Below are 27,588 nucleotides of genomic sequence, written 5' to 3'. Positions count from 1 at the left end.
TGTTAGCTACTTGTCAACAAATGATGGAGTTTTTCTTGGCTAACCCTAAAATAGATACCTTCAGGAGTATTTGCATTTTTAACAAAAGCTTCTTGGAGATGGAATTCATCTCTAAGGGTAAGATATAGTAGGGAGAAGATGGTGTTGAATTTCTAGAATCACACCATGCGGGCTTCCCAGATGGCTCAGTGGTAAACAATCCACCTGCCAATGTAAAATCATACCATTCAGTGGATGGACCCACTCCCCTAGCCTGATGGTGGAGACAGCGACAGCAGTGGGTGCTTGCTTCTCCTCCCGCATCGCATCACAGCGTGCTGTTCCAAGAGGAACAATGTAAAGCATCTAAAACATTCATTCTTTCTTTCAAAAGATATTTGGGGACTTCCCTGGCAGTCTTGCAGTTAAGACTTCACCTTCCAATGAAGAAGGTACAGGTTCCATCCCTGGTTGAGGAGCTAATATTCCACATGCCTCTCAGCCAGAAAAATAAAACAGAAGCAAAAAATTGTGACAAATTCAATAAAGACTTTTAAAATGATCCACATCAAAAAAAATCTTAAAAAAAGAAAAAACAAGATATTTGATTGAGTCCCACTGATGTGCCAGGTACTATCCAGGTACTAGTAATATTGCAGCAAACCAAACTGACAAAAATCCCCTCCCTCCTGGAGCTCACAATTCTAGAAATACCAATAGAACATATTAACATATGAAGCAAACTATGCAAAGAGTAAACAGAACTCATGGTTCTGTTTCTTCGATGATACTGTAAAAAAGAATTCAGAATTTAGATAAGATGGGCACTAATAAGAGTACAATCTACAAGCTTGTGGGTAAATCTATTGCTACCAGATCACTTAGAGCCCAGCACCTGCCTTCCCAACAGGCATACTTTTCCCTGGAAAAACTGACCTAAGAGTAGATCTACCTTCCTCTATAAGCTGGGCGATTTTTTACTCCATTTATAACCATTTCTTTGAGTGAGCCTCAGTTTCCTCCTCTGTAAAATGAAATTATGACCAGGGATCACACAGAAGTTTAACTGGGATAATCTTTAAGAAAGCACTTGGCACCATGATTAGCATCAGATATGCAAAAAAAATTAATTCCTACCAGGTAGCACTACCACAGATATTAATCCAGTTGCCCTTTTAAAAAAAAAATGTATTGGAGAATAGTCGCTTTACAGTGTTGTGTTAGTTTCTGCTGTACAGCAGATGAATCAGTTGTGTGTATCCATATGTCCCACTGTTTTGGATTTCCTTCCCATTTATGTCACCACAGAAAATTGAGTAGACTTCTCTGTGCTATACAGTGGGTTCTCACTAGTTATCTATTTTATAAATCGCTCGCTCGCTCAGTTGCTTCAGTCATGTCCTACTCTTTACGACCCGATGGACTGTAGCCCACCAGGCTCCTCTGTCCATGGGATTCTCCAGGCAAGAATACTGGAGTGGGTTGCCATGCCCTTCTCCAAGGGATCTTCCTGACCCAGGGATCGAACCTGAGTCTCCTTCGTCTCCTGCATTGCAGGGGAATTCTTTACCACTGAGCCACCGGGGAAGCCCCATTCTGTACACAGTAGTGTATTTATGGGCTTCCCTGGTGGCTCAGAGGTTAAAGCATCTGCCTGCAATGCGGGAGACCTATCAAATCCCAATCTCCCAATTCATCCCACTCCGCTTCCCCCCCTTGGTGTCCATACATTTGTTCTCTGCGTCTGTGTCTCTATTTCTGCTTTGCAAATAGGTTCATCTGTACCATTTTTCTAGGTTCCACATATATGCATTAATATACAATACTTATTTTTCTCTTTCTGACTTCCTTCACTCTGTATCACAATCTGTAAGACATACAGATGGCCTAGAAGTAGGTGAAAAGATGCTCAACATCACTAATTATTAGAGAAGTGCAAATCAAAACTACAATGGGGTGTCACCTCACACCAATCAGAATGACCATCATCAAGAAACCTACAAATAATAAATGCTGGACAGAGTGTAGAAAAAAGGAAACCCTCTTACACTGTTGATAGGAATGTAAATTGATGGAGCTACTATAGAGAACAGGATGGAGGTTCCAGTTGCCCTTTTAATCTACAATTCTCCGGCCCCTTGCTTCCCCGGGATCTCTTCCACTTCTCCACCTGACAAGTGCTGCTCCATCTTCAGGAGCCTCCCCACTCCCCCTGACAGGCCTCCCTCCCTCCTTGTTTCCCGGACCTAAGCCTGCCTTACAGCAAGCAGCGATTTCTTTTATAATTATTTGTTCACCTTTCTCCTTTACTGAACTTTTAACTCTTTAAGGGCAAGGATCCATCGCTCTAATCTTCTTGTTCCAGCTTATCTCTCTGTCACATGCCTAGCACAGCACCTAAGATGAATTAATACTTGTTGAGAGAATAAATAAATCATTAGTGAGGTGAGAAGCTCCTGCTCTTTTCAGGGCTGAGAGGGTAGGGGTCGCCAGACCAGAAAGAGCTGTTTTCTAAACCCTGAGAGGGAAGGAAGGTGAGGCTCTCTCTTCTGTAAATAAAAAAGGTGCTTTTTTATTTTATTTTTAACTTTGTGGCTGACCCCAAACTGGAGTGAGAGCTGGTCTTTTAGCACAGTCCAAAAGGCTCTAAGCCGGCAGAGGTGGATGAGAGGAGGAGTGAAATGGATCCAGGATCACGCACTGTGGCTGCCTGTGGGGTCTCTTCCACACACCCCTCTCTGTAGACCCAGCCTCACCCTCCAGGTGAAGCCGTGAAGCCCCTAGAGGCTTCAGGCCTGGCCTCGCCTCTTGGCCTTCGGTCCATGGGCATCCTCGCCACCTCACCTTGACCTCCCGGAGCCGTCAGCCCTCACTCTCATGCCCATTCACCCGAGGTCATCACCATGAGAGAACTCCAGTCCCAGAATCTTCCTCCACTGTAGCTGGAGGAAAATCAGTCCCCTGCATTCCTGACAATAAGCACGGTACTGCAGGACCCCAGGTGCCTTTTAAACCACCGAAAGTGTCAAATACTTCCAGCGGAACTATCCCATAATGTGGACTTTACTAAATTTCTAGTCTCTGAAAATTGATGATCTGTGTACAATATGTCATGGCACCAGCCCCAGATTTTCTTAACACTACCTTCCAAATTCTCTGCAAAATGCTCCCAAACTACCCTCTGGGCTTATCACCTCTGTGTGTCCCCTGTCCCTTCTGCTCCCTCCTGCCAGGACCCCCCCCCCACCCCTCAGGAAAGGCCCAGTGGGGTTTTCCGCTGATTATAAGTTCTTCCGGGACCTACGACCATATCAGTGCCACGGGCTCTGAGAAGCCTCACCGTGGTCTTTCCACCCAGCTGTCACCTTGGGCTCTTGGCTCCAAAAGAGCGCAGAGCCTGGGAGAGAAAAGGCCACGAGCCCTTCTCCTCTACAGCTTTTTGGACAACCTCCACCCTGACCCCACATCCTCTCCTTTGGCTGGTGGAGGCCCTCTCATCACCTCCTGGGTGGGAGGCAATCTAGGGGTCCCACAAGCAGATGGGTTCTAAGTGTGATCTTGGTGGAGTTTCCCTCTCCCCAAACCCGGTTGTTGTTCAGTCGCTCAGTCATGTCAGACTCTTCGTGACCCCATGGACTGCAGCACACCAGGCTTCCCTGCCCTCCACCATCTCCCCGAGTTTGCTCAAACTCATGTCATTGAATCAGCGATGCCATCCAACCATCTCATCCTCTGTCGTCCCCTTTCTCATCCTGTCCTCAGTCTTTCCCAGCATCAGAGTCTTTTCCAATGAGTAGTCCAGAGAGATTCAGTCCTCTACCCTCTATGGTTAAAACAAATCCTACACATGATAAATCATAAAAGTAACGCAGTAAAAGGGCATACACTGTCAGAGTTGGGCATGGACTAGGGTCGGGGGGAAAGTGTGGAAAGAGTCCTTTGGCTCTTGGCGGGCTCTGCTGGGCCAAAGCACCCTCCAGCTAATGTCCCTCACGCATCAGGGCTCATCTTTCTGAGCACGGCTCAGACCCATTCCCAGGCCCACCTGACTCAGGAGTGTGCAACAGGACTGAGATGAGCCCATTTGCTTCTGATTGGAAAAGGGTGGGGTGTCTTGTGCCTCACCATTCAGACATTCTCCGTGGTGCTATTTTTATCAACAGTAATCATTAAATTGGTATCAGATGGGCTGGTCCAGTGCCTCACCCCGGGGCTGGGTGATGGAATACCATGCGTTTTTTCCAGGCAAAAGGAGATGTGGCACGTGGTCCATATGAATGCACCTCTCTCATACCCCAGGCGAGTCCCTCTCACCCTGGACCCAGTTCCCATGGCAATGAGAGCAAGGTTCTGCATCACTCCTGGTTCATGCCTGACCTGATTCATTTAACAGACATATGTTGTGTACCTTCTAAATGCCAGACATTGAACAAGACACTGGGGACTCATGAAACATATTATCTCTACCTCCTGAGAGACGTGTGTTGCACGAGAAAGGCCTGTCATGTGAAGTGGCAGCGTCTGCTGGGCTGTGCAGGTCACAGACGCGTTGCTAGACACACAGTGGAGGGAGGATTTGTTTAGTCTGGGGCTCACGGAAAGCTCCATGGAGGTGGCGGCACTCAGCCAGGGCTTCAAAGATAGAGTTAAGTGGATGACAATACACCAGAGGGAACCACGGGCAGAGGCATGGAAACGACTCCATAGATTCATCCAAAATCCAGCTGTGCAAGCAGCTCTCACCATGGGGTCCCACACCTGCCTGGAGCCTCACCCTGAGAGGCTACGAGGAGGAGGCCTCAGGGCAGGAATGCCATCTGCTCACCCCTAGGGCCCTGGCTGTTCTGACTCTGTTTTCAGAGTCTGGCCCCATCGAGCAGGGCCCAGCCACACTGCTTGGCCGGTAGTGGCTCCAGGGATCCAGGAGATTGAAGTTAGTTGTGAACTAGGAACCTCCACCGCCATCCACTCGTGGGTCTTGTGATTGAGAACCTGACTTCTTTTAACTGGATGCCTGAAAATTCAGGGTGAAATTGAACAGAAAACCCAAATGGGGCATAACAGGAGAATGGGGAGAAACGTGGCCCCGAATGATGGCCAAAAGTGCTTTGGCAGATGTCCCCGGCCATCCAAGGCTTGGGGCTCTGGTTTTCATTTCCTTTGACCAGACATTCCAGACTCCACCCTGCAAGAGTCACGAGGAGGCCCAGGCTCAGGCCCCACAGGTCACAGCGGGTGTCCCTGGAAGGGCCTCCTCCTTGGGTGGCAGTGGCCAGCTGGAAGGGCCTGGGGCCACCTGTCTGGTCAAGAGCCTCTCTGCTGTGGGCCTCCGGAGCCAGGCTTGGCTCTGAGGTCTGACTAAAGAGACAACGGAATTAATGGGACCCCCATGCCGTCACTGAGGCCATTTCCCTGTGTCTCCAAACAGGGATGAGAGAGGAAATGTCGTTAGGACGCCAGGAGGCTTTTGAGATTTTCAAGAGGGACCATGCTGACAGCGTTACTATCGAAGACAACAAACAGATTCTGAAGCAGAGGTAAGGCCACCGTGGAGAGCAGCTGGTCCTCCAAGGCTTTGCCGGGCCAGCCTCCAGAAAACTTGCTGCTCTGCCTCTCTCATCTGCCCAGTCCGGTTTCTGAGAGAAGGGCATGGGGTGTGAGCAGCTTCACGTTGGTTGAGTTGCGTTCAGCCTGGTACCCTTGTCTCCCACGTGTTAAGCCTCATTATCCCAGTACAGCTGGGTCACCAGCAACGTTAGAACAGGGGCTGTACATGCCAGCACTTTGCATACAGTCCTCACATCTTACATTAATTCCCAGCAGTCTGGGACTCTATCGCTATTTCACTGCTGCGAAGGCAAGGAAAAAAAAAAAAGTGCTTACAGTCCAAACGGAGAAGGAAATGGCAACCCACTCCAGTATTCTTGCCTGGAAAATCCCATGGACAGTGTGGAGCCTGGTGAGCTGCATAGTCCTTTGGGTCACAAAAGAGTCAGACATGACTTAGTAACTAAACAACACATACCAAACCCCGCATCTTAGAACTCCAGGCCCTCCAGCAACTCTGCAGAGCCGCCCTGCACTTCTTGGTCACGGGACGCGTGTACACATGCATGTCCTGTGACCCAGACACCTCTAATGTGTTCTCCTGGCCAGAAGCAGAGCAGGCAGCACCATTCGTTGACAGGTTGTCCAGCAAAGCCTGTGTTCTAGGCCCTTTAGAAAAAGCTTAGAGGTGCATCGTTTGTTACAGCTAATGCCTGAATTCAGCACATGTCCTCAAGCTGGTGCAAACAGAAAACACTGCTGGACGTGTGGGCCTACGGTTTAAAAGAGAGGGTTCTAGACCGCGAACTCTCAGACGTCATGTGTGACTCCACAACACAGCACGCAGAACATTTTCAAAAAGTGTTTGTTGAATTAAAATGAACTCCAGCTTTAAGAATCATATGTTTATAAATGCTTCAAGGAAGCAGGAGAAGGGGACGAGCTCTCTCAAGGAAACGGGCCGAAGTACAAGAGCCTGGAGGGTAAGAAACTCAGGGGAAGCTTTCAAGAACGGAGGGGAGGGAGCTGAGAAGAGAGGAGAACCAGCAGGAAAGACCAGCCTGAAAGCCAAGAGGGGAGATGGCTCCCAGAAGCAAGTTGTCCGTGGTGTCCGATGCTACAAAGAAGCAGGCAGGGGGGCTTCCCTGGTGGGCCAGTGGTTAAGACTCTGCTTTCCAATGCAGGGGTGCAGGTTTGATCCCTAGTCGGGGAACTCTGATCCTATATGCCACAAGTCGCATCCAACTCTTTGCGACCCCACAGACTGTATCCTGCCAGGCTCCTCTGTCTGTGGGCTTTCCCAGGCAAGAATACTAGAGTGGGTTGCTGCTCCTTTCTCCAGGGGATCTTCCCGATCCAGGGATTGAACCCAGGTGCCTTGCATTGCGGGCAGTTTCTTTACCATCTGAGCCACCAGAGAAGCCACAAGTGCACCCAAAATTGTTTTTAATTTATTTATTTTGTAATTGAAGAATAGTTGCTTTACAGAATCTTGTTTTCTGTCAAACCGCAACATGAATCAGCCATAGGTATACATATGTCCTCTCCTTCTTGAACCTCCTCCTATCTCCCTCCCCATCCTGCCCCTCTAGGTTGATATAGAGCCCCTCTTTGAGTTTCCTGAGCCATACAGCAAATTCCCCTTGGCTATCAATTTTACATATGGTAACGTACGTTTCCATGTTACTCTCTCCATACCTCCCCATCCTCTCTTCCCCTCTTCCCGTGTCCATAAATCTCTGTTCTCTATATCTGTTTCTCCATTGCTGCCCTGCAAATGAATTTTTTGGTACCAAAAATTCTAAAAAGAGGTCAAATAAATAAAGCTTGTTTTCAAAAACTTAAAAAGTATTAAGCTGGAGGCAGCAGAAAAAAGTGCCCGGGGAGTCAGCAGCTGAAAGGGCTTGAACTACAAGGAGTGAAGGAGCAGGTGAGAAGGAACTGGGCAAATGAGGGAGGGCCAGCAGTGTGTTCAGAGAGCTGTGAGAGGAGGAAGACTTCTGTGGCAGGAAAACGGGAAGTAGCCTGAGGAGATCAGAAGTTTGTTTCAGGAAGGAGAACTGGTCAGGGTTGTAGGCGGCAGGCAGAAGCAAGCTCCTGGGGGGAGCAAGCAGGGAGAAAGAGAAGGGGCAGAAAAGTAGGGAACAGAACAAGGGAACCACTGGCCCCGTAAGGCTCCAGGGAGCCAGGCAGTGGGGACCGTCAGAGGGCGGGGGGCCTGGAAGGAAGCCGGATGGAGAAACACAGCAAGGTGGGCTGACGCTGATACATTTGGAAGCAGAGGCGGCGCGTTAAAGATGGCCTCTGTTTTGTCTGTGAAAAAGGAAATTGAAGCAGGACAAGAGATTGAGGGTGGTGATGAAGGTTCAGTATGTACAGCTGCCACAGGCAACAGGAAAGAAGGCAGAGCTGGGAAAAGGAAAAGGGAAGGCCGGCGGCCCTGAGGGCCCAGCTCAGCCGTTAGCCAATGGTGTTTACACTCGGGGGCGCGGATCCCAGATCACTGGAGGAATCCAGTGAAAGCCGGAGCAGCCCTCCTAACCAAGGAGGTGTCTGCACCCGCTGTGACCCAGCAACTCCCCTTCTGGGTTTACAGCCAGTGTGTCTCTGCACCTGCAGGAATGAGTTTCAGAATCCCCCCACAGATACCCAGGGCTTCCCCAGTGGCTCAGATGGTAACGAATCTGCCTGCTTTGCAGGAGACCCAGGTTCAATCCCTGGGTGGGGAAGATTCCCTGGAGAAGGGAATGGCAAGCCCACTCCAGTATTCTTGCCTGGAGAATCCCATGGACAGAGGAGCCTGGCGGGCTACAGCCTCTGGGGTCACAAAGAGTCAGACACGACTGAGCAACTAAGCATGCATGCACAGATACCAAAATTCACACGTGCTCAAGTCCCTTAGGCAAAATGAGTAGTACAGTCGGCCTCCAAACCCACAAGTTCCACCCACGGATCCAGAGGGCCGACTGCAGCTCCCAAGAGGTTCTCAGCCTCAGAAGGGGCCATAGATGAAGATGTCCACAGCAGCTCTGCTTGTGGCTGAGGAGGGCTAGAAAGCTGGTGGGTTTGTCTCACCCACCAGAGACCTCAACTTTCACTAGAGTCGCTTTATTCTCTCCCTGTGTGAGTGCTAGTTGCTCGGTCGTGTCGGACTCTTTGCGAACCCCATGGACTGTAGCCCACCAGGTTCTCTGTCCATGGGATTCTCCAGGCAAGAAGACTAGAGTGGGTAGCCGTCCCCTTCTCCAGGGGATCTTTCTGACCTGGAGATGGAACCCAGTTCTCCCACATTGCAGGCAGATTCTTTACCATCTGAGCCGCCAAGGAAGCCCACCTTCTCCGATCTGCGCCCCCGAGTGTAAACACCATCGGCTAACAGCTGGGCTGGGACCTCAGGGCCGTCGGCCTTCCCTTTTCCTTTCCCCGGCTCTGCCTTCTTTCCTGTTGCCTGTGGCAGCTGTACCTACTGAACCCTCATCACCACCCTCAATCTCTTGTCCTGCTTCAACTTCTTTTGTCCGTCTGGCTGATCGTCCGTCCCTGGGGAAGTGGAGAATAGAAGGCTGGGGGCGCTCTGTGCAGGCCACAGTTGGGGAGCTGGGTGCGGTAGGCAGCGGTGGATTATTGAGCACATGCCAACAAGGGCAGCACTAAGTAAGACCACAGTTTATGTAAATTATAAATAGATGCACACAAATAAACAAAGACAGCAGAACAAAAAAGTATACTTCAGCCTACTTTACCAGTAAGGAGGGCTACCTCTGCAGGGAGCAGAACAGGAGCCCGACGTGGCATGTGAGTGATAGATGGATAAAACAAGGAGTAGGGAGAAGGTGGGTTTCCCTGGCGGCTCAGATGGTAAAGAATTTGCCTGCAATGTGGGAGAGACTTGGGTTCCATCTCTGGGTCAGAAAGATCCCCTGGAGAAGGGAACAGCTACCCACTCTAGTCTTCTTGCCTGGAGAATCCCATGGACAGAGGAACCTGGTGGGCTACAGTCCATGGGGTTCGCAAAGTGTCCGACACGACTGAGCAACAAGCACTCACACAGGGAGAAAATAAAGTGGCTCTAGTGAAAGTTGAGGTCTCTGTTTCCAGGAAACTGGAATATGCACACCCATGAAGACTTGAGCCTGTGAATCCAGGGGGTTTCATGTACCTTTCAAACCTCTCCCTGGGGCAGGCTGTGTATTTTCAGCTGGACGTGTTGGAGCAGGACACCTTGTTTGTCTGGAGACACGCACATCAGGCTGGAAGACAGCTGCCTCGTCCAGTGACTTCACTAGAGCCCTCAGCTATGTCCACCCCCGGGGCTTCAGGGCCCATACCCGTGACCTCGTAGCCCTGGCTTCATGGTAAACTGACCTGTGGAGCTTGTACAAGCTACCAGAGCCCAGGCCTGACTCCCTGGATATTCTCACTGAATTAGGTAGCGCCCGAGCATCCATTTGTTTCAGAATTCCAACATGCCACCATGTTTGAAAACCACTGGCCAGACAGAGAGCTTGTCCAGAGACCTTGAGAAAGAACATAATATGTCATGTCTCTTATTCTAGAATTGGTATGGCTCCTGAATCAGGCTTGTACTCTTGAGCTTAGAGGTCTCTTTCCAGTGGGAGATGGATTTGGGGGGTGGGGGTGGGGCGGGGGGCGGGGGGAGGTGGGGCGGTTGGAAAAGATGAGGATGTATGGGCTTCCAGTACAGAGTTCCCTAACTCTAGAACAGCAGAGTTCTGACAGCCACATGACAGATGTGCTTTTGGGCTCACACGCATGGAAATCACACAGGACGGGCTGGTGCGAATGGTGGTCCCATCTTCCTCAAGGCCCTAAAGCAAAGGAGTTAATGAAACTCACACAAAGCTCCCCTCTGAGAAGAGGTTTTCCCAGCAGTAAATCAGTCTTTTAAAATCAAATGAAAAGTCAGCAGACCAGCCCACATTTTTAAAATATCTACATCTGTTCAGCGTTACCAATTATTAAAGGAATATTTGGGACCGGGGAGTGTAAGCCAGGTCCTACTCTTTTCTCAGGATTGGAACCTTTGCATTCACAGAGAATATTCAATTAGCAGATATTACATGCTCATAACTCTTATGGCAGAGGACAAAGAGAGATGTTTTTATAGAAAACAAATAACTACAATCAGTGCTTCCATAGCAGACATTGAAATCAAGTGTGAAAAGCTTCCAGGCCTCCATCTCTTTAGGAATCGGTCTGCGGTGACCCTGATCCCACCAACCCATCTGCTCCCAGTCCCTCTAGTGACCGAGAGCATCACGTGGACCATCTGTTGGAGGAATGATGGGTCCTAGGAATACAGATATGCGCCTGAGTGGTGTTCCCCAGGGTGGTTAAATTGCTATTCCCTGGGACTTCCCTGGCAGTCCGGTGGTTAAGACTCTGCGCTTCCAATGCAAGGGCCGAGGGTTTGATCCATGGTCAAGGAACTAAGATCCCACATGCTGCCCAGCACAGCCAAAAAATAATTGCTCTTCCCTAACTCTACTTCTAATAGACTTCCTCTTAGAAAGTCTTACCTTCCTGATTATCCACAGCCAGCAGAACCCATGGGCCTGGGCTCTCCCGTTTTGTTCACTTCTTCTCTTATCAAGTAACTCTGCCAACCCAGGGCCCTAGTGCTGCAGCTGGAAAAGTCCAGAAAAGAAGGACTCAGGACCACCACTACCCCCCAGTAACACAAGCCTTGGTCCAGCTCGGCCTTGTTAGCCAATGGCAAGTAGCTTCTAAGCCCAAGGACTCTTGATGACTCGAATTCCCTCAGCTCCCCCAGAGTGTGGGAGTTGATGCCGAGTTGCAAGAGGGGACCATCCGTGGCTCAGACGTTAGGGCCACTTAGTAGGAGGGATGTCTACCCCTTGTTGCCAGCATGTCTCAGCTCTGCCCCCAGCCTGGGGAAAGCTGTGCTGCCTGCCTGTGACAAAGAAATGAGATGTTGGCACATTAATAGGATATCTGCCCTCCAGTAAACTGGAGCACGTGAGCCAATTCTTAAGCTGAATTTTTCAATAGGAGACAATTCAGATAGAAGTGCAATTGAAAATCGCTATATTTTCCAGGCATGACTCATCCTCACAGTATATAATAGCATGAAGAGAGAGGCTGGAAGCCCCATGCTTGGCTAACTCCAGTGCCCAGGCACCACCTGGCTGACTTTCTTTTGTGACGGGTCCCTCATACAAACTGAATCCCCTGTCGCAGGGTCCCATTCAGTAACAAAAGAGTAAATCAATGGGGAGGTCAGCCGCAATTGGAAATGAAGGCATTGATAATGTGAACGAAACCAAGAAAAGCAACCCCGTCACTCAGTTGAATCCTTTAGATAGAGATTAGAACAACAATACCACACCAACAGGAAAACTGGACCAAGAGCATCCAAGAGCAAATCTAACACCATCATCTGGAAATAAAGTCCACCCCAAATAGGAGTTCCCTGGTTCCTGTTAGACTTCAGTTTTAACCTTTATTATTTTTCCATTTGTTTTTTGTATTTACACCTTGTCTCCTAAACTAGAATTATGAACTCTGAGAGCAAAGATTAGATTAGAATCTTCTTAGTCTCCCCACAGTTTTTTTTTAAAACAACGCTAGCCATAAAAAAGGTATTCAAAAAGACTTTTTTTTTTTTGGCTTGAGAGTGACAATTTGAAATTGTCTTTGAGAAACCTTAGCAGCCCAGATGCTGCCTGAGAACTGCTTGCTAGAAGTAGGTGAATGTAGCAGTGGCTTCCTGTGTCGGGGAGGAACCCCTTGGTGGGCGACAAGAGGGCAGCCATCTTGATGGGGAAAGGGGACACGATAGAAAGGAATTTCGGTATTTTAAAAAGTGTAATAGAAATGAACATTGGATCTTCATCACCATATAACAGAGGCAGCCAAGGTGTCATATCAGGAATGAGTCAACAGAGAAAGGAAAGGACATAGAACCAGTCTTTATGATGGGGAAGCGAATTGAACGTTCACTCCATGAATGGGCAACACATTTTTTTTTATGTTAATCACCCTAGACAAGAAGACAAAGACTGAAATGTGGGAAATAGCCCAAAGGCCGGCAACATAATTGCAGGGAGCCGAGCAAGTAGCGGTTGAAGTGGTATGGGGGAGAGATGACAGCACCCTCTCAGAGCCGGTGGCGCAGGGTAAAGCTCAGTGGGATGTCAGTGTAGGTACTGAGGACAGAGAGGGGGCAAGACTCCAGGACTGAGTGAAGGGGCTGATGGAGAGAAGGGCAAAGGCTGGTGTGGTGGGTAGGTTAGTGGCATGAGCCCCTGGGTGAGTGTGGGTGCCAGGCAGCGAGGGGAGAAAGGCAGGGAGGTCTTCAGGGAAGGACCTCAGCCCTGCTCTGGATCCCATAGGTTTTAGTTATCTGCAGGGCATCAAACAGACAGAAAATAAAGCAGGACTGAGATCTGGGAGGTGTCCAAAGAGGTGGCCAATGAAGGCGCTGGCCTGAGTGGAGTGCCTAGAGAGTGGGTGTCGTGAGGAGAGGGTCTAAGACTAAACCCTGACCACTGAAGAAAATGACAGTGTTGGTCACTCATTCATTTCCAACTTTGCAACCCCATGGACTGTGGCCCACCAGGCTCCTCTGTCTGTGGAATTATCCAAGTAAGCGTACTAGAGTGGGTAGCCCTTCTCTTCTCGAGGGGATCTTCCCGACCCAGGGATTGAACCCAGGGATCAAACCGAGGCCTCCTGCATTGCTGGCAGATTCTTTACCATATGAGCCGCCAGGGAAGCCAAACCCTGACCATTACCAGCATCTAAGGAACAGATTGCAAAAGAAAAGCCTGAAAAGGAGTCTGAGAAGCAACAGTCAGGGAGAGAGGGGGAAAAAAAACAGGGAGATACATGATGAAACGTGGAAGCCAATGAAAGAGAATTGTTTTCACTCTGCGGTTCTCTCACAGTAAATGAATTCTTTTGTCTAGAGCTCAGGCGAGGGCAGGAAGAAGGCAAGGGGGTGTGGCTCTGAGGGAGCTGGGCTGGGGGTTCTGGAGATGCAGGAGGACCAAGACAGGAATGCAAAGCCATGTCTCATCACTGTTGACTCCCCTCCTTCTCCTTCAGGGCTGGGCTTCCTCAGGCAAGAGTCTGTCTTGAGAACGCAGGAGCAGGAAAGCATGTGGGTGAGGTGGCCTGGGGTGGCAACAGCTGCAGAGCGAAGGAAAACGGTCTCTCAGAGACGGCTCAGCCCTCAGCCCACACCTCTCTAGTGGGAAAGCCCTTTTTAGCTCGGCGCTGGGCTGCAGAGAGCCTGGAACAACAGCCCACGGCTTCCCGGCCATGTCTGCCAGCCCGGCGTGGGGCGGCTCTTTGAAGACGGTTGACCACAGCACTCAGCAGCTCCTCGCCACGGGCCCCACACCCCGACACATGTGGGTGACCACCAGGGAGGGCGGGGGGCTCCCTTCCATGCCTGTGAGGGCTCCTCTGCGGAGATGGCCCTCTGTGCCTTCAGAATCTTCCCTTCTCTGGCTCTGTCCTGGTTTCCTCCAGCACTGATATAAATCTCAACAGCTTTGCAGCCTTGCTCTTATAGTTTCCTCATTCCCAAGAATCTCAAGCTTCCAGAACTCTGTGAAACAGGCCATCAGAGGTGTCATTCACTGGGCTGTGGAGGACTATCAAACGCGTGAAACCACAGGTCCTGAGGATGGACGTGGTACCAACAAACAGATAGAGCCCCCCCGCCCCCTGCCACCTCCACATGGCAGAGCTTAAAGGATGAAGATAGTCCTCATTTGAGTGGCCCAGACAAAGCCTCAGTCTACCTTCCCAGGGAACAGAGGCCAGACTGAGGCCCCAGAGCCCAGCACAGCGACCCACCCATGTTACGAATGTTTGCTGAGCTGAATTCAGTCTGCATGGCATCCAGTGGGCTTGTACTCATCTCCAGAAGGCAACAAGCCCTAGCTGCAGAAGGGACATATGTCGTCTGGGATGAGCCTGAACACTGTTAATAAGGAGCCAGGGTGGGGAGTCCCAAGAAACCTAACACTGAGAGAAAATGTAGTCCCCTTCCCTGGAAACTTCTGTCGGCAGTCTCCAGCCAAGCAGACATGGTCGGAAAATAGCAGTGACGTAATTCACGCCTCTTTCCCAGCCAGCCCAGAGCATTCTGGGCACTCTGAGCTTCACTTCTGGTATTCCCGTACCTGGGAGCCCTCTCTTCTCCCCACATCCTCTAACAAAATCCCGCAGGACTAAAGTGCTTATGGATGGAGCAATAGCACATCTGGGATTTACTGGGATCCAGAAAGATTTGTGGATGGAGCAATAACATTTCCTAAGGGCCCAGTGTGTGTAGGCCTAGACAGCGTGGTTTTCCTAGAGGTCATTTCTACACTTGTCCAGCGTAAGACTGGGCTCTCAGGGGGCTTCTCAAGAATACCTTTTGGAAAATAGAAAGGCGTCATTAAGTAAATGTCAACACAGCATCTGGGGGACTAGTATGCAGCCATCTAAAGATAATGGAAAAGTTTCTAAGAACATAGGGAAGGACTTACAATGCTAAATGAAAAAAAAAAAAATCAAAGCATAAAATCATATATATATATATATATATATATGTATATGATCTTAACTGTAACAACTGGCTAGAAAGAAAATTAGATCTCAGAATAGGTCTATTTCTGGGTGGGGAATAACGAGGGTTTTATTTTTTTTATTTTGATAGTTCCAAAATGTGGTTTAACATCATCTATAAAAAAAGTAAACAAACTTTTTTCTGGAAAAAGCCAGATAGTAAATATTTTCAGCTCTTCAGGCTCCATAGTCTCCATCACAGCCGCTCAACTGCCTTTTGCAGTGTGAGAGCAGCCTTAGACAGTAAACAAAGGAATCCATGTGGCTGCGTCCCATGCAACTTGATTTATAGAAGCTGATGATGGCGTGAATCTGCCTCATGACCAGCCATAGTTTACCAGTCAGAAAAAAAAGAGAAAAGATCGGGAAAAAAAAGTTCTTTAAATATTCTTTGACTCTAATATCTTGGTACTATGATTAATAGAACACTGCACATAAGGCGTAGAGCCCTGCTTTACTCTGGCTTCTTTGTATCATAAAACATTCGAAATCAAAAGTCGTAAATTAGAGACTATGAGAAGGAAGTTCTACACTGAAGAGAGGAGTAAAAATTCATGACACCAGTAATTAATACAAATTTTATCTCTGCTCTTAAGCCAAATGTATTTCATTCATTTAAATTGTCTTTTTATGTCCCTTTCCATGAAGTTTTATAACAGAGACCTCTCAGAAATCTCTTATTTTTAAAACATAATTTAGGGTGAACAGAAAAGGTTAAACTCTCATTTCTTCTTTTTTTTTCCCCCTCCAGATTTGCTGAAGCTAAGGCCCTGGGAGAAAGCATAAACGAAGCAAGAAGTAAAATTGGTAAGCAGATGACACTCTGTGAGCCTCTTTCACAGGCCATTTTCCTGGTGAAATCAGGTCATGATGTGCTTCCAAGCAGCCGTGAGGACCAGTTTCAGGAGGTCCCTGCCAAGGAGGTTGCTTTGAGAGCACCTCTCCTTGGAAGTTTGTCATCTCTCCCACCATTCATCAGGGAAATCACTTTCTTTTGTCTAGAACTTGAACTGTGCATCCTCATGCAGGCCTGAGTTTGAGCATCCCAATGGGCAAGTTTTGTCTGTCCCTGGTGTTTTCCAGCAATAGCTCAACTGGTCATAACTGTACTATTGCAGCGACGGTTCACATTTTTAAGGGACTGTGGAACACTTTCACACCTCCCAGAGTTATACTTATCATTTTTGGCCAGGTGTGCATTTTTCAGCACCATTTCCTCTCTTTCAGTAACTAGGAGAATGAGAGGCAAAAATGAGTCATTCTGCCCTCCCAGGACTTGGGCTGCCCAATGGAGCTCCCCCAGTTAGGTGAGCATCCCTGGAAAAGCGAGGTTAAGGCAAGAGGCAACCTCGGTAATACTGTGCCTCAGATCTTTGTCAAAGTGAGAGGAAGACGCTTCTTTCACCCGAAGCTAGAAGACACACAGAGACCCATCTCCCAGGCTGGGCAGCTTCACCAAGGGGGTCCCTTGTGGCTTCGTCTCTGTGCTAGCTAAGACAGGAGTTATCTGGTACAGCTGACTCCTGTGTCCCCCTCGTCCCGACCTCTCTGCTCTCGTAAGTGAGGACAGGACAGAAGGCCACTCTGAACGTCCCTTTTGGCTTTTCCTACAAAATATGGCAACTCACAATAGCCTGGGGTCGTTTCAGTTAAGGAACCGGGTAGCCCTGCATCCTCCACTGTGGCCTGAACAAAGAACTGAGGCCAGCAAGCCCCGAGCCACGCCCAGCACCAGGACAAGGATCTCTAGAGTCTCAGAGGTTCTTGACTTAAGGTCCAGCAACTTGGATGCAGGGAAAATGCACCTTTATTTTCACTAACCTCTAACTGCAACTTAGCGCTCCGTCCAATGATGAAAGTCAGCAGCAGGCCACAGTAGAAGTACTAGCACCTGTCACAGTGGAAATTACCAACATTTTCATTTCACAGCACAGTTGGCAGACGTTGTAAAATATCTTTTATACTCATCAGTGCTTCAAAATTACAGTAGTTATTAGACTCACCAGTAGACCTTGTTATTTAATGCACTTATATAAAAGCACATATAGCTATTTCTATTCACAAAACTTTTTAAAATCTTGGTAACTATTTCAATGTAACTGGTCTCTCTTAAAATCCTATGTAAAACTCCCTTCTTGGCTTGAATTCTCAAAACCCCTAAAACCATATGAAAAAAAAAAAAAAACTGAGGGTCAGGAGCACTTTTCTAGAGATAACATTTATAGTTTATCGGACTCTCATAGCGATCAGTGACCCAAACCAATGACGAGGGAAGGGGAAACAGGCCTAAGTGGATTCAGAGCCAGCTTGTCAGAGTCATCTGACTCGAAGGACCTAATGGTCTGGTTTCAGTCCTGGGGAGACAAAAGGGGAGGACATTTTATGAATCGTTTCTCCCCAAAAAGTGACATAAAGTTTTGCCCTTGGAAAACATCTAACTCTCTAAACCAAAATCAAACTGTTCCAACACGAATGAAATATACAAACGGTGGAAGACAACAATGGCCCATTCTAATATACTTAGTGTTTCACTCTGAGTACAGTGTGTTGCTGTCGCAAGTAATTTTAAATTCTCCATAATTTTGATGCAACAACACACATTGATGGATCCAATTTGCCATATTTCTTGAGATTAGGCAAATCAGAGGCTGCCCCACAGCTGCCCAGGCCAGGGATCTGAAGGCTGTAGTTGGTATTCCAGACAATATGTCTGTAATTTACACACAAAAGGTCCAGATGTACTAGAGAGAGCCCTGGGCAAATAAACCTTTGTGTTTTCTGCATAATAATAGAGTTCACAGCAGAGTTAAAACTCAAACATTTATTGCTAATGAGAAAGTGGCTGGTAGTTCAGTGGTGCTAATAAAACCAATGTCACTCTTAAGTCATTTTATGCAAATAGTAGGCTTAAGACCCACCTCCTGGCCACCCATCTTTCAGATGCGCTCTTGATACGAGGTGGGGCCAAGGCAAGTGGATCACTGAGACTCAGCCCCCTTACGCAACAAGCCCCTGACAGCGCTTGACCACTGTGAGGAGCCCCCACCACCAGCACCACTGCATCTCAGACACAGGGTTAAGACTAAGGAAGTACAAGGTGGAACTTGTACACATATTTAAAATTTCCGAGGCAACTTTGAAGGAAACTGGTTTCAAGAGATTTACAACATTACTGAGTGTATTTTTTCCTAGGGAGAAATTAAATCAAATGGAATTTTCATCCCCCTACAAGTCCTTTAGTGAATCTAACAGCCTGGAGGTGGGAGCGTGGCACGGATGTGCCATGACGCGCGTAGGGTGATGACTCAGCTCAGCTCCCAGGCTGGGCCACATCCTCTCTCCGGACCCTCGGGCTGAAGTGAGAAGCTGGGGGCGCACGTGCAACTGGCCTGCCGAGGGGAGAGGGAAGCTCTGTCTGTGATCTACACAGCTAGCCCACACGCTTCGACTGCAGGTTGCCACTGTCTTCTCGGGCAATTTGGTTTTTCTCTGATGTTGTGATCCAGAGCTGCCACTTGAATTTCATTCTTTTTTTTAAAGAAATACATTATTTTTTCTAATTTCTGGCTGCACCAGGTCTTCATTGCTGCACACGGGCTTTCTCGAGTTGTAGCAAGTGGCAGCTGCTCTCTGGCTGTGATGCTCAGGCTTCTCCTTTCGGTAGCTTCTCTTGTTGCCAAGCGTGGGCTCTAGAGCACCCGGGCTTCAGTACTTGCAGCTCCGGGGTTTAGTTGCCCTGAGGCACGTGGGATCTTAGTTCTTGGACCAAGGATCAAACGTGTGGCCCCTGCATTAGCAGGCAGATTCTCAACCACTAGGCTACCGGGAAAGCCCATGAATTTCATTATTAAAAATCCCTAGAGTTTATTAGTTCGGGAGCAACCATATAATATCTAATTTTCACATGGCATAATCATTCAACCAAAATTTCCCTGTTATTTTCTTTTCTTATTACAAACCAACCCAAACTGAGTCGATTAAACTCTTGCCACAAACTCTTTTCTTCGTCATTCTCTGTACACCATTTACATCAGTCCTGATGCTGAAACAAGTTAAAGTCAGAAATGGAAGAAATGACTAATTTCTTCAGGATCTCCTCCCTGAATAATGAGGTCTTTGTTTTTGAAAGGAGAGCCATTTTCATTGCATTTTCCTGCCCCATACTCAACAGCATTTAGGCCACTTCCCATCATAGGTTCCATCACATATTCATATATACCCTGCCTCCACTGATCATATCTCTAAAAATGCCATTAAACCACAGGAAAAGGAATAGACGGCTTCCAAAGCAGAGGCACAATCTAGGCCGTTTTTCACGTATTAGAATCCTGGCGTTGGCTTCTCTACAGCAGTGTGCTACCTCTGGCAGCATTGTCTTTGGCCTCAGAGAACAATGAATGGCTGTTCCTTGGCATGAGGCCCACGCTCGCCCAGTCTGGGAACAAGCAGCTTCAGAGGCAGGTGAAATAGCCTGACTGACACGTCTTGGCACCTCTTCACCCTCCACAGACCCCTCTAGGCCTAAGTGAAAACATCCATCAGAGATGTAGCACAGAAGGGTTTTCCCCGGGGAGCCAATCAGTGATCGCTTCAGAAATCACAGGAAATGTAACAGAAGTAGATGTCAGTGAGCAGGGAAGAAGAAAACCCAAATGCTAGAAAAGCTGACAGAACATTCTGGAAGTTTTCCCTCTCCTGCTTCACCTTCAAACAAGGAACGCCAGCCCACCATTTGAACAGTACCCTTTTAAAAAGTGTTTCTCCTGCGTGTCTGGGGTTTGTGTAGGTCATCGCTCAGATCTGGGTCTCCATCAGCAGAACTCGTGGGATTATTTTTCCATTGTGCATCTTCTGTACGTTCATCTTCTTCTGAGGTTTACTTCTGGACCTGCCCGTGCATGTTGGCTTCTAGTATCTCACCCTACATCCAGATTGTCTTGTGAGGCTGTGAAGGCCTCAGTCAAGTTTATTCTCTTGTTACTATTTGTCACCAGCTCCAAATAACTGCACCCACTGCAGCTTCACGGAGCACTGACGCTGGGCCATGCCAAGAACTTAGCAAGCGCATTATCTCATTTAATCTACGCAGAGAAGAACCGCAGTCGATACATGTGTCATAGATTCTAAAATACACAAGTTTTACAGTCTTAACACCTCTGAAGTCAGGAAACATTTAACAATCCATTGGCTGTCTTTTCATTTTAAAAACCTCTTTAATGAGACCAGATCTTACAGTTGATGTAGCCTAGATTCTCTGAAATATCGTATGATCGTTATTTTGCAGATTTTTAAAAAATGGAATTTCAGGGAGGTGGCCTGCTAAGTGGCCAGTCTGGGATCAAAGTGCATTTTTGTCCAACTCCAAAACTTTTAAATACAGTATATTATCTCCATAAATTCAGATTTACCTGCCTCTGAAATTTTCTGAGTTTAATATTTCACTAAGCTATTACTCAGTTTTCCTGAATCTTGTTGCCCTTCATTTGATATGCCCAACAAAAGGCTCATACTAGACCCTAGCTCATGCATATGGAGCCCAAGAAGATGAAAAGGGTCTCTGTAACATGGTTAATGATTGGTCTTTCACCCAGTGGAGCTCAGTGGCAAGGATGAGTGGGTTTGACACCCAGCCTGTCCTTGCTCTCCATCCCTCGTGCACTGGCCCACAGTTGCACTGACCCTTAGAGAGGGATGCCTTTTTCTAATTTGCAGAAAGGTGTGCTGCAGACCTACAGCAGCCCTGGAAGGTTCAGTGTCCCACATGGGTCTCAACTCTCATTTCCAGTGGTTTGCAAAATAAAATAGAGGGGTCGTATGTTCAGGCTCTATACAATTCCAACTGAGTGCACTTACTGATGCTTCAGAAAACATGAGAGATTTCAAATCACAAACTTAGATGAGGTTTAGTAGAAATGGGTGTAATGAAGTACTTATGCTTAGGTACCAAAGCAAGCACCAATCAACTGGGCCAGAAAAAGCCTGGTTAAGGGCAGGCAAAGAAATCATCAAGGGCCACAAAATTAAAATATGTCACCATAATGTGAAAAAATGCATGCTCTCAAAATTAAGAAATGCGAAAAGTCAAGGTGACACCCTTTCCCTCTGCCCAGCATTTCCATGTGTGTGCACTGCATTTCCTGGGAATTCTGCCTGTCTACGGGAAAAGAGATGGTTCAGAGAAAAACAGTAAAGTCATGATGAAAATGTTACAAGGGGGATTTTTTGCTTTATTAAGTAATTCATCACATGAATTTTAAATAATAAGCTCTGTTTGCACATTAGTTTGATTTTTTAATTACTCTTATCAAACAAATTTAATTAATTTGTGTTCAATTTGTATTGGCCAGGATGTTTGGCTGTAAGCATGAGAGGAATTTTATTGTCTCATGAAAGCAGGAAATCCAAGGAATGCATTTGGCTTCATGTGCACCCTCCTCCCCATCCTCCACTCCGTCCTCTCCCTCCCTCTCCCTCTCCTCTCCTCTCCTCTCCCCTTCTCCCAACTCAACTGGGTTCTCTGGGAGTCTCTCCCAATTTAGTGGGAAGGTGCTTCTCAAAGGTCTAAGCTAATGTGGACCATAGCAGGGGTCATACAGCATGATCCCCAGGGCCATACAGCATGATCCCCGGGGCCATACAGCATGAGGTGAATGGTGGCCATGCAATTGAAGTTCCTTCTGTATTTATAGCCACTCCCCATCCCTCACATTACTTACTGCCTGAGCTCTGCCTCCTGTCAGATCAGCAGTGGCATTAGATTCTCTAGGAGCATTAACCTTCTGTGAACTGCACACGTGAGGGATCTAGGCTGAGGGCTTCTTATAAGAATCATCCTGAAACTGCCCCCACCCCTACACCATCTGTGGGAAAATTGTCTTCAACAAGACCAGTCCCTGGTGCCAAAAAGGCTAGGGACCTCTGGATGATAGATTCATAATCCCAGTAAACAGAGTCTTTTCCAACACTGTTGGCAAAAACCCCTAGAGGGGGAATGACCGGTCTGGCTTCTGTCGTGCGTCCATCTCTGAAGGAGACCCTGCATCCAGGGAGTGAAACGTTCTGATTCACTGGTGCTACATCCTCTGTCCCTCCTCAGGACTCAGCCCACCTGCTCCATAGAAGCTGAATACAAGTTTTAGGGAACTGAAGAAGCCTCTGTCTCCAAAGGGAGGAGTACTGGGCCGGCAGCAATCATATCCACTACAAACCTCTAAGATATTGATCTGCGGCTTGAAACAGGATACGTCTGTAAAGGAGTGGATAGTAGTTCCTATGAGGGACCAAAACGCTTGGAGTTATTTATCCTGGAAAAAAAGGAAGCTGTGAATGAGGGATTTAAAAACTGGCTTTACGTACCGGTGCCTCTGCTGTAATGGAATAAGTGCAGTCACATACTAAAAAAATAGCAGGGATTGTAGGAAGATTAAGACTGGAAAGGCTTCTCAAAGCCCACGCAATTTTAAAACTAGTGCTCTAATTCAACCAATTACAATCCTAATAAAAAATAATGATATAAATAAAAAGACATGTTAAATTCCTAATGCATAAGGAAACACTATGCAAAACATCCATTTTTCTCCCAAAACGAGGCTATCGTGATAGAAGAGCACATAGGAAGGTCTGAGGGCTGAGTTGTGGAAATGTGAACAGCACATGCACAGACAGAAGGGCCCCACAAGAAGAAAGAAGCGCTTCCTTCTAAGAAAGAGCACTGGCCACACTGGACTCAGAGGAGGCATGTGGGGAGAGGGGCTGGGTTCAGTCCTGACCGTCCCCGCTGCCCCCTGGGCTCAGCTCTGCTAGCTTCCTTTGTATTTAACAACCTTTTCTTGAACTTTCTAGAAAAAAACGCCCTATGTCAACAAATGAACCTGTTGTATGACACTGACTCCAGCTCCACCTAACCAATCCCATGTGAGTGGTTCCTATTAAACATAATTGTGTGAGGGCACACTGTGTATTACTTGGTGTTGTGCAGAGGGATCATTAAATTGTAGCTCGTCTTTAAAGAGACTCAAAAAGGAAGAGATGATTTTCAGTTGTATTGAACCTATAGCTGATCATGTGAAACAGACATTTTGTCAGAAAAGGTGACTAACAGAATATAAATTCTCAGAATCACTAAAAGCAGGATAGATTGGCACCTTTTGAGATGACTTGGTGTATCCAAAGATGAAAAGAGCAGAAGGAAGATTTCTTAAAGTCCTTCCCTTAACAATTTAGAATGTTGAAATTCTAAGACGTGCAGTTACCGGAGTGACAACCCATAACCAGTATGACTGATATCTTCATAGACTTGATTGAATGTTTGCTGTCTTAGTTTGGAGATCAGACAACAACAGCAAAATGATTTGAGCAAGCTGGAGGACTGTGGAGTGTATTAACTGACAAGAGGTAACACTAATAATTGTCACATATAAAGAAGGAAGCAGTGATTTGGTTGGAATGTCAGCCAAAAAAAAAAAAAAAAAAAATTGATGGATGGCTGTCTCCCAAGACTCCTGACAGAGTGGTCCTACCTTAGTGAATGAAACAAGGTCCAGGATCTGGCCCATGCAGGGTGAACTCAGGAGGGCTGTCCCCTGTCAATCATACTCACTACAACCTAGAGAGGCAGTCTATTAATTTACCATGGAGGATGTTCTTTTATAGACAGGAACTCTTAAACTGCCTCTGTCCAAGGCCTCTTCTCCCAGGAACAAAATAGATTCGTTACTGGAAGGTTAGTAAATAAGCATCCCCAAGCACAAAAGGAGTCAAATCAGAGAAGTGTTTTGAGAGCAAGGTTGTCACAGGCACGGTGAAGCCCTGCCAGGCATCCAGTGCCCAGGGGAGTGAATATCCCCACAGAGATTCCAGGCAGCCTCCACCCCAGCCACCTCTCTTCTGGGCACAATACACTTTTCTCCAGAAGAGACAATACCATATGCTAGGTTTCTACTTCAGTTCAGTTCAGTTCAGTCGCTCAGTCGTGTCCGACTCTTTGCGACCCTATGAATTGCAGCGTGCCAGGCTTCCCTGTTCTTCACCATCTCCTGGAGCTTACTCAAACTCATGTCCATTGAGCTGGTATGCTATCCAACCATCTCATTCTCTGTCGTCCCCTTCTCCTCCTGCCTTCAATCTTTCCCAGCATCAGGGTCTTTTCCAATGAGTCAGCTCTTCGAATCAGGGGGCCAAAGTATTGGAGCTTCAGCCTCAGCATCAGTCCTTCCAATGAGTATTCAGGCTTGATTTCCTGTAGGATTGACTATTTTGATCTCCTTGCTGGCCAAGGGACTCTCAAGAGTCTTCTCCAGCACCACAGTTTGAAAGATAAATGCCAGTACAAAATAAAAAGTTTTTTTTAAAAAAAGAATTAGAAAACAACAGTTTCTCTAGACTCTTAACTTATAATTTCAAAGTTGACCTACATTATTTTCTTTAAAGTGAAATCTCAAAACATCCTGTCTATCCATGCTGTGTATCCATCCATGCTTAGTCCCTCAGTCATGTCCAACTCTTTGTGACCCCAAGGACTGAAGCCCACCAGGCTCCTCTGTCCATGGGGATTCTCCAGGCAAGAATACTGGAGTGGGGTGCCATGCCCTCCTCCAGGGGATCTTCCCAACCCAGGGATTGAACCCATGTCTCCTGCATTGCAGGCAGATTCTTTACCAGCTGAGCTACAAAGGAAGTCCCCTATGTATTCAAATATAAATACTCCAAATAGCCACAGATAAAGAAAATGCCTTGGATTATTCATCTTTGAAGACTGTCACTCTGGTATTCTCTAAGTAGATGCTTTCAAAGCCTCCTGTCAATGACCTGCTCCCTCTGATATCTCCTATTATAATACACCCCGGCGTATGCTCCCCACCCTCAGCCACAGACCTGCTCAGTGCAGTGGCTTCCTCTTGGATTTACCTGCTGACTGACTCTTCGCCTGACAGTGAACTTCTCTTTCATATACATAAACCAATTCAAAGTCAAAAAATAGTAAGATTTCAGGGAGAAATATCAATAACCTCAGATATGCAGATGACACCACTATTATGGCAGAAAGCAAAGAGCATCTAAAGAGCCTCTTGATGAAAGTGAAAGAGGAGGGTGAAAAAGCTGGCTTAAAACTCAACATTCAAAAAACTAAGATCATGGCATCCGATCCAATCACTTCATGGCAAATATATGGGGAAACAATTGAAACAGTGACAGATTTTATTTTCTTGGGCTCCAAAATCACTGCAGATGGTGACTGCAGCCATGAAATTGAAAGATACTTGCTCCTTGGAAGAAAGCTATGACCAACCTAGACAGCATATTAAAAAGCAGAGACATTACTTTTCCGACAAAGGTCCGTCTAGTCAAAGCTATGGTTTTTCCAGTAGTCATATATGGATGTGAGAGTTGAACCATAAAGAAAGCTGAGTGCTGAAGAATTGATGATTTTGAACTATGGTGTTGGAAAAGACTCTTGAGAGTCCCTTAGACTGCAAGGAGATCAAACCAGTCACTCCTAAAGGAAATCAACCCTGAATATTCACTGGAAGGACTGATCCTGAAGCTGAAGCGCCAATACTTTGGTCTGATGTGAAGAACTGACTCACTGGAAAAGACCCTGATGCTGGAAAAGATTGAAGGCAGGAGGAGAAGGGGACAACAGAGGATGAGATGATTGGAAGGCATCACTGACTCGATGGACATGAGTTTGAGCAAGCTCCAGGAGCTAGTGATGGAGCAGGAAGCCTGGCGTGCTGCAGTCCATGGGATAGCAAAATGTCAGACACAACTGAGTGACTCAGCTGAATTGAACCGAACTGAGATACAGCAATGAGATCTGAGAGCCCAGATCAGGGGCCAGAGCCAGGTCCTGGGGTGGGAGTGGGGCGGGGGTGGGTGGGAATGACGTCAGGAACCCATGCAGCTCCAGAGCCCAGCACACTGCCTGTACCTCCCTCAGGGCCTCTTGCTACCTCTGTGCACATCTGCTCTTGCAACCGGTTGACTCTGCTGACCATGGGTCGTGCTTGCTCATGGTTTTGGTCTGTTCTGGCCCCAGCTGTACCTGAAAGCATCCTTTAACTCTGTCCCCAAGGTAACAAGCTAAAGATTTGCTTGTTTCTTAGCTCAAAGTTCCTTAGCTCAAAGGGCTTCTCTGGTGGTTCAGATGGTAACCAATCTGCCTGCAATGTGGGAGAACTGGGTTTGATCCCTGGGTCGGGAAGATCCCTGGAGAAGGAAATGACACCCAACTCCAGTATTCTTACCTGGAGAATTCCATGAACAGAGGAACCTGGCAAACTACAGGGAGAACTCCATGGACAGAGGAACCTGACCAGATATAGTCCATAGGGTCGCAAACCGATGCAGAGTCGGACACAACTGAGCAACTAACTCTAGCTCAAAGTTATGAGAAAGAGAACTTGACTGGCCCAGTTTATCTTTTCCAAGCCTTCAGGACAGCCACTGCTGGCAAGCTTAAGAATGTGCTGTCTTTGGATCAGAAACCCGTGTCTTGTCCAGGCAGATGTAACCAGGGAGGAAGAGAGGTCTTGTATTTCAGAAAGTGTCCACCTAGGCAAAAGAAGGTGTGATGGGGAAGTTTATGTTTTATAACCAGAACGTGTTGAGCAGGCACAATAATGGACATCTCGTGTCCTCTCGGCTCTATCTCACAGGTGTGAAGGTTTTGCCAATTGAACATTTATAGTTCAGTTCAGTTCAGTTCAGTTGACCAGTCATGTCTGACTATTTTTGACCCCATGGACTGCAGCACACCAGGCTTCAACACCTATAAGGCGACGTCAATTCTTTTATTTCTAGTTTCCCCAGGAAGCACTTTGCCCTTGTCTCTTCATTTTACCAACAGTAATAGTGACCAATCTTTGTAAAGTACATTATAATATATAGGGATTTTATTTATTTTCATCTAGTTAAATTCATTGGTCTTTTCTTTTACAACTTCCTCCAGTGCTTTTATACTTAGGAAGGGTCATTGTAATAGTTATAATGATGAATTGTTCATTGCCTGATATTTGTTTAATGCTTTCCTAAATTTTCTTCTAGTTTTTCTTATTGTTCTATTTTTCACACGCAACTCATTTGGAATTTATTGTGAAATGTGGTATAAGCTGAGGCTGTAAGTTGAATCCTTTTCAAAGAGCCAATTTTCCCAACACCTATTTCATTTAATGAAATGCTTTAAAATAAAATTTCTTCTCCTCATAGCAGAGTAATTTCAGATCTTCAGAAGGCAGATAATGCATTCTAATCTCATCATAGCAGTAATGTGCATTCTTCACATGATCATTTTCATACAAGTATCTCAAAAATAACTTTGCCAGCAGATACTTTTATCTAGACATCAGAATAACCCTGCAGAAAAGTTCCAACTTCTTTTTAAATTAATTTTTATTGGAGCGTAGTTGATTTGCAGTATAGTGTTAGTTTCTACTATACAGCAAAGTGAACCAG

The 27,588-nt window shown here is 46.9% G+C and overlaps 1 protein-coding gene across 6 annotated transcripts in view; it reads left to right on the top strand.

Annotated features, from left to right (window-relative positions):
• The window catches only part of KIF6 (kinesin family member 6), a 421,799-nt gene that overhangs the window by 325,959 nt on the left and 68,252 nt on the right, over positions 1-27,588 (top strand). For all 6 annotated transcript variants that reach the window (XM_024983810.2, XM_024983806.2, XM_024983811.2 and 3 more), the window contains exons 14-15: positions 5,408-5,516; positions 15,887-15,942. In XM_024983810.2, coding sequence (XP_024839578.1) covers positions 5,408-5,516; positions 15,887-15,942 — 165 coding nt within the window. The remainder of the gene's footprint in view (positions 1-5,407; positions 5,517-15,886; positions 15,943-27,588) is intronic.

This window comes from Bos taurus, chromosome 23 (assembly GCF_002263795.3).
Source record: "Bos taurus isolate L1 Dominette 01449 registration number 42190680 breed Hereford chromosome 23, ARS-UCD2.0, whole genome shotgun sequence".
NCBI classification, from domain to species: domain Eukaryota; kingdom Metazoa; phylum Chordata; class Mammalia; order Artiodactyla; family Bovidae; genus Bos; species Bos taurus.
Note: the sequence above shows the minus strand (reverse complement) of the source record. Positions and strands in the feature narration are given on the sequence as shown.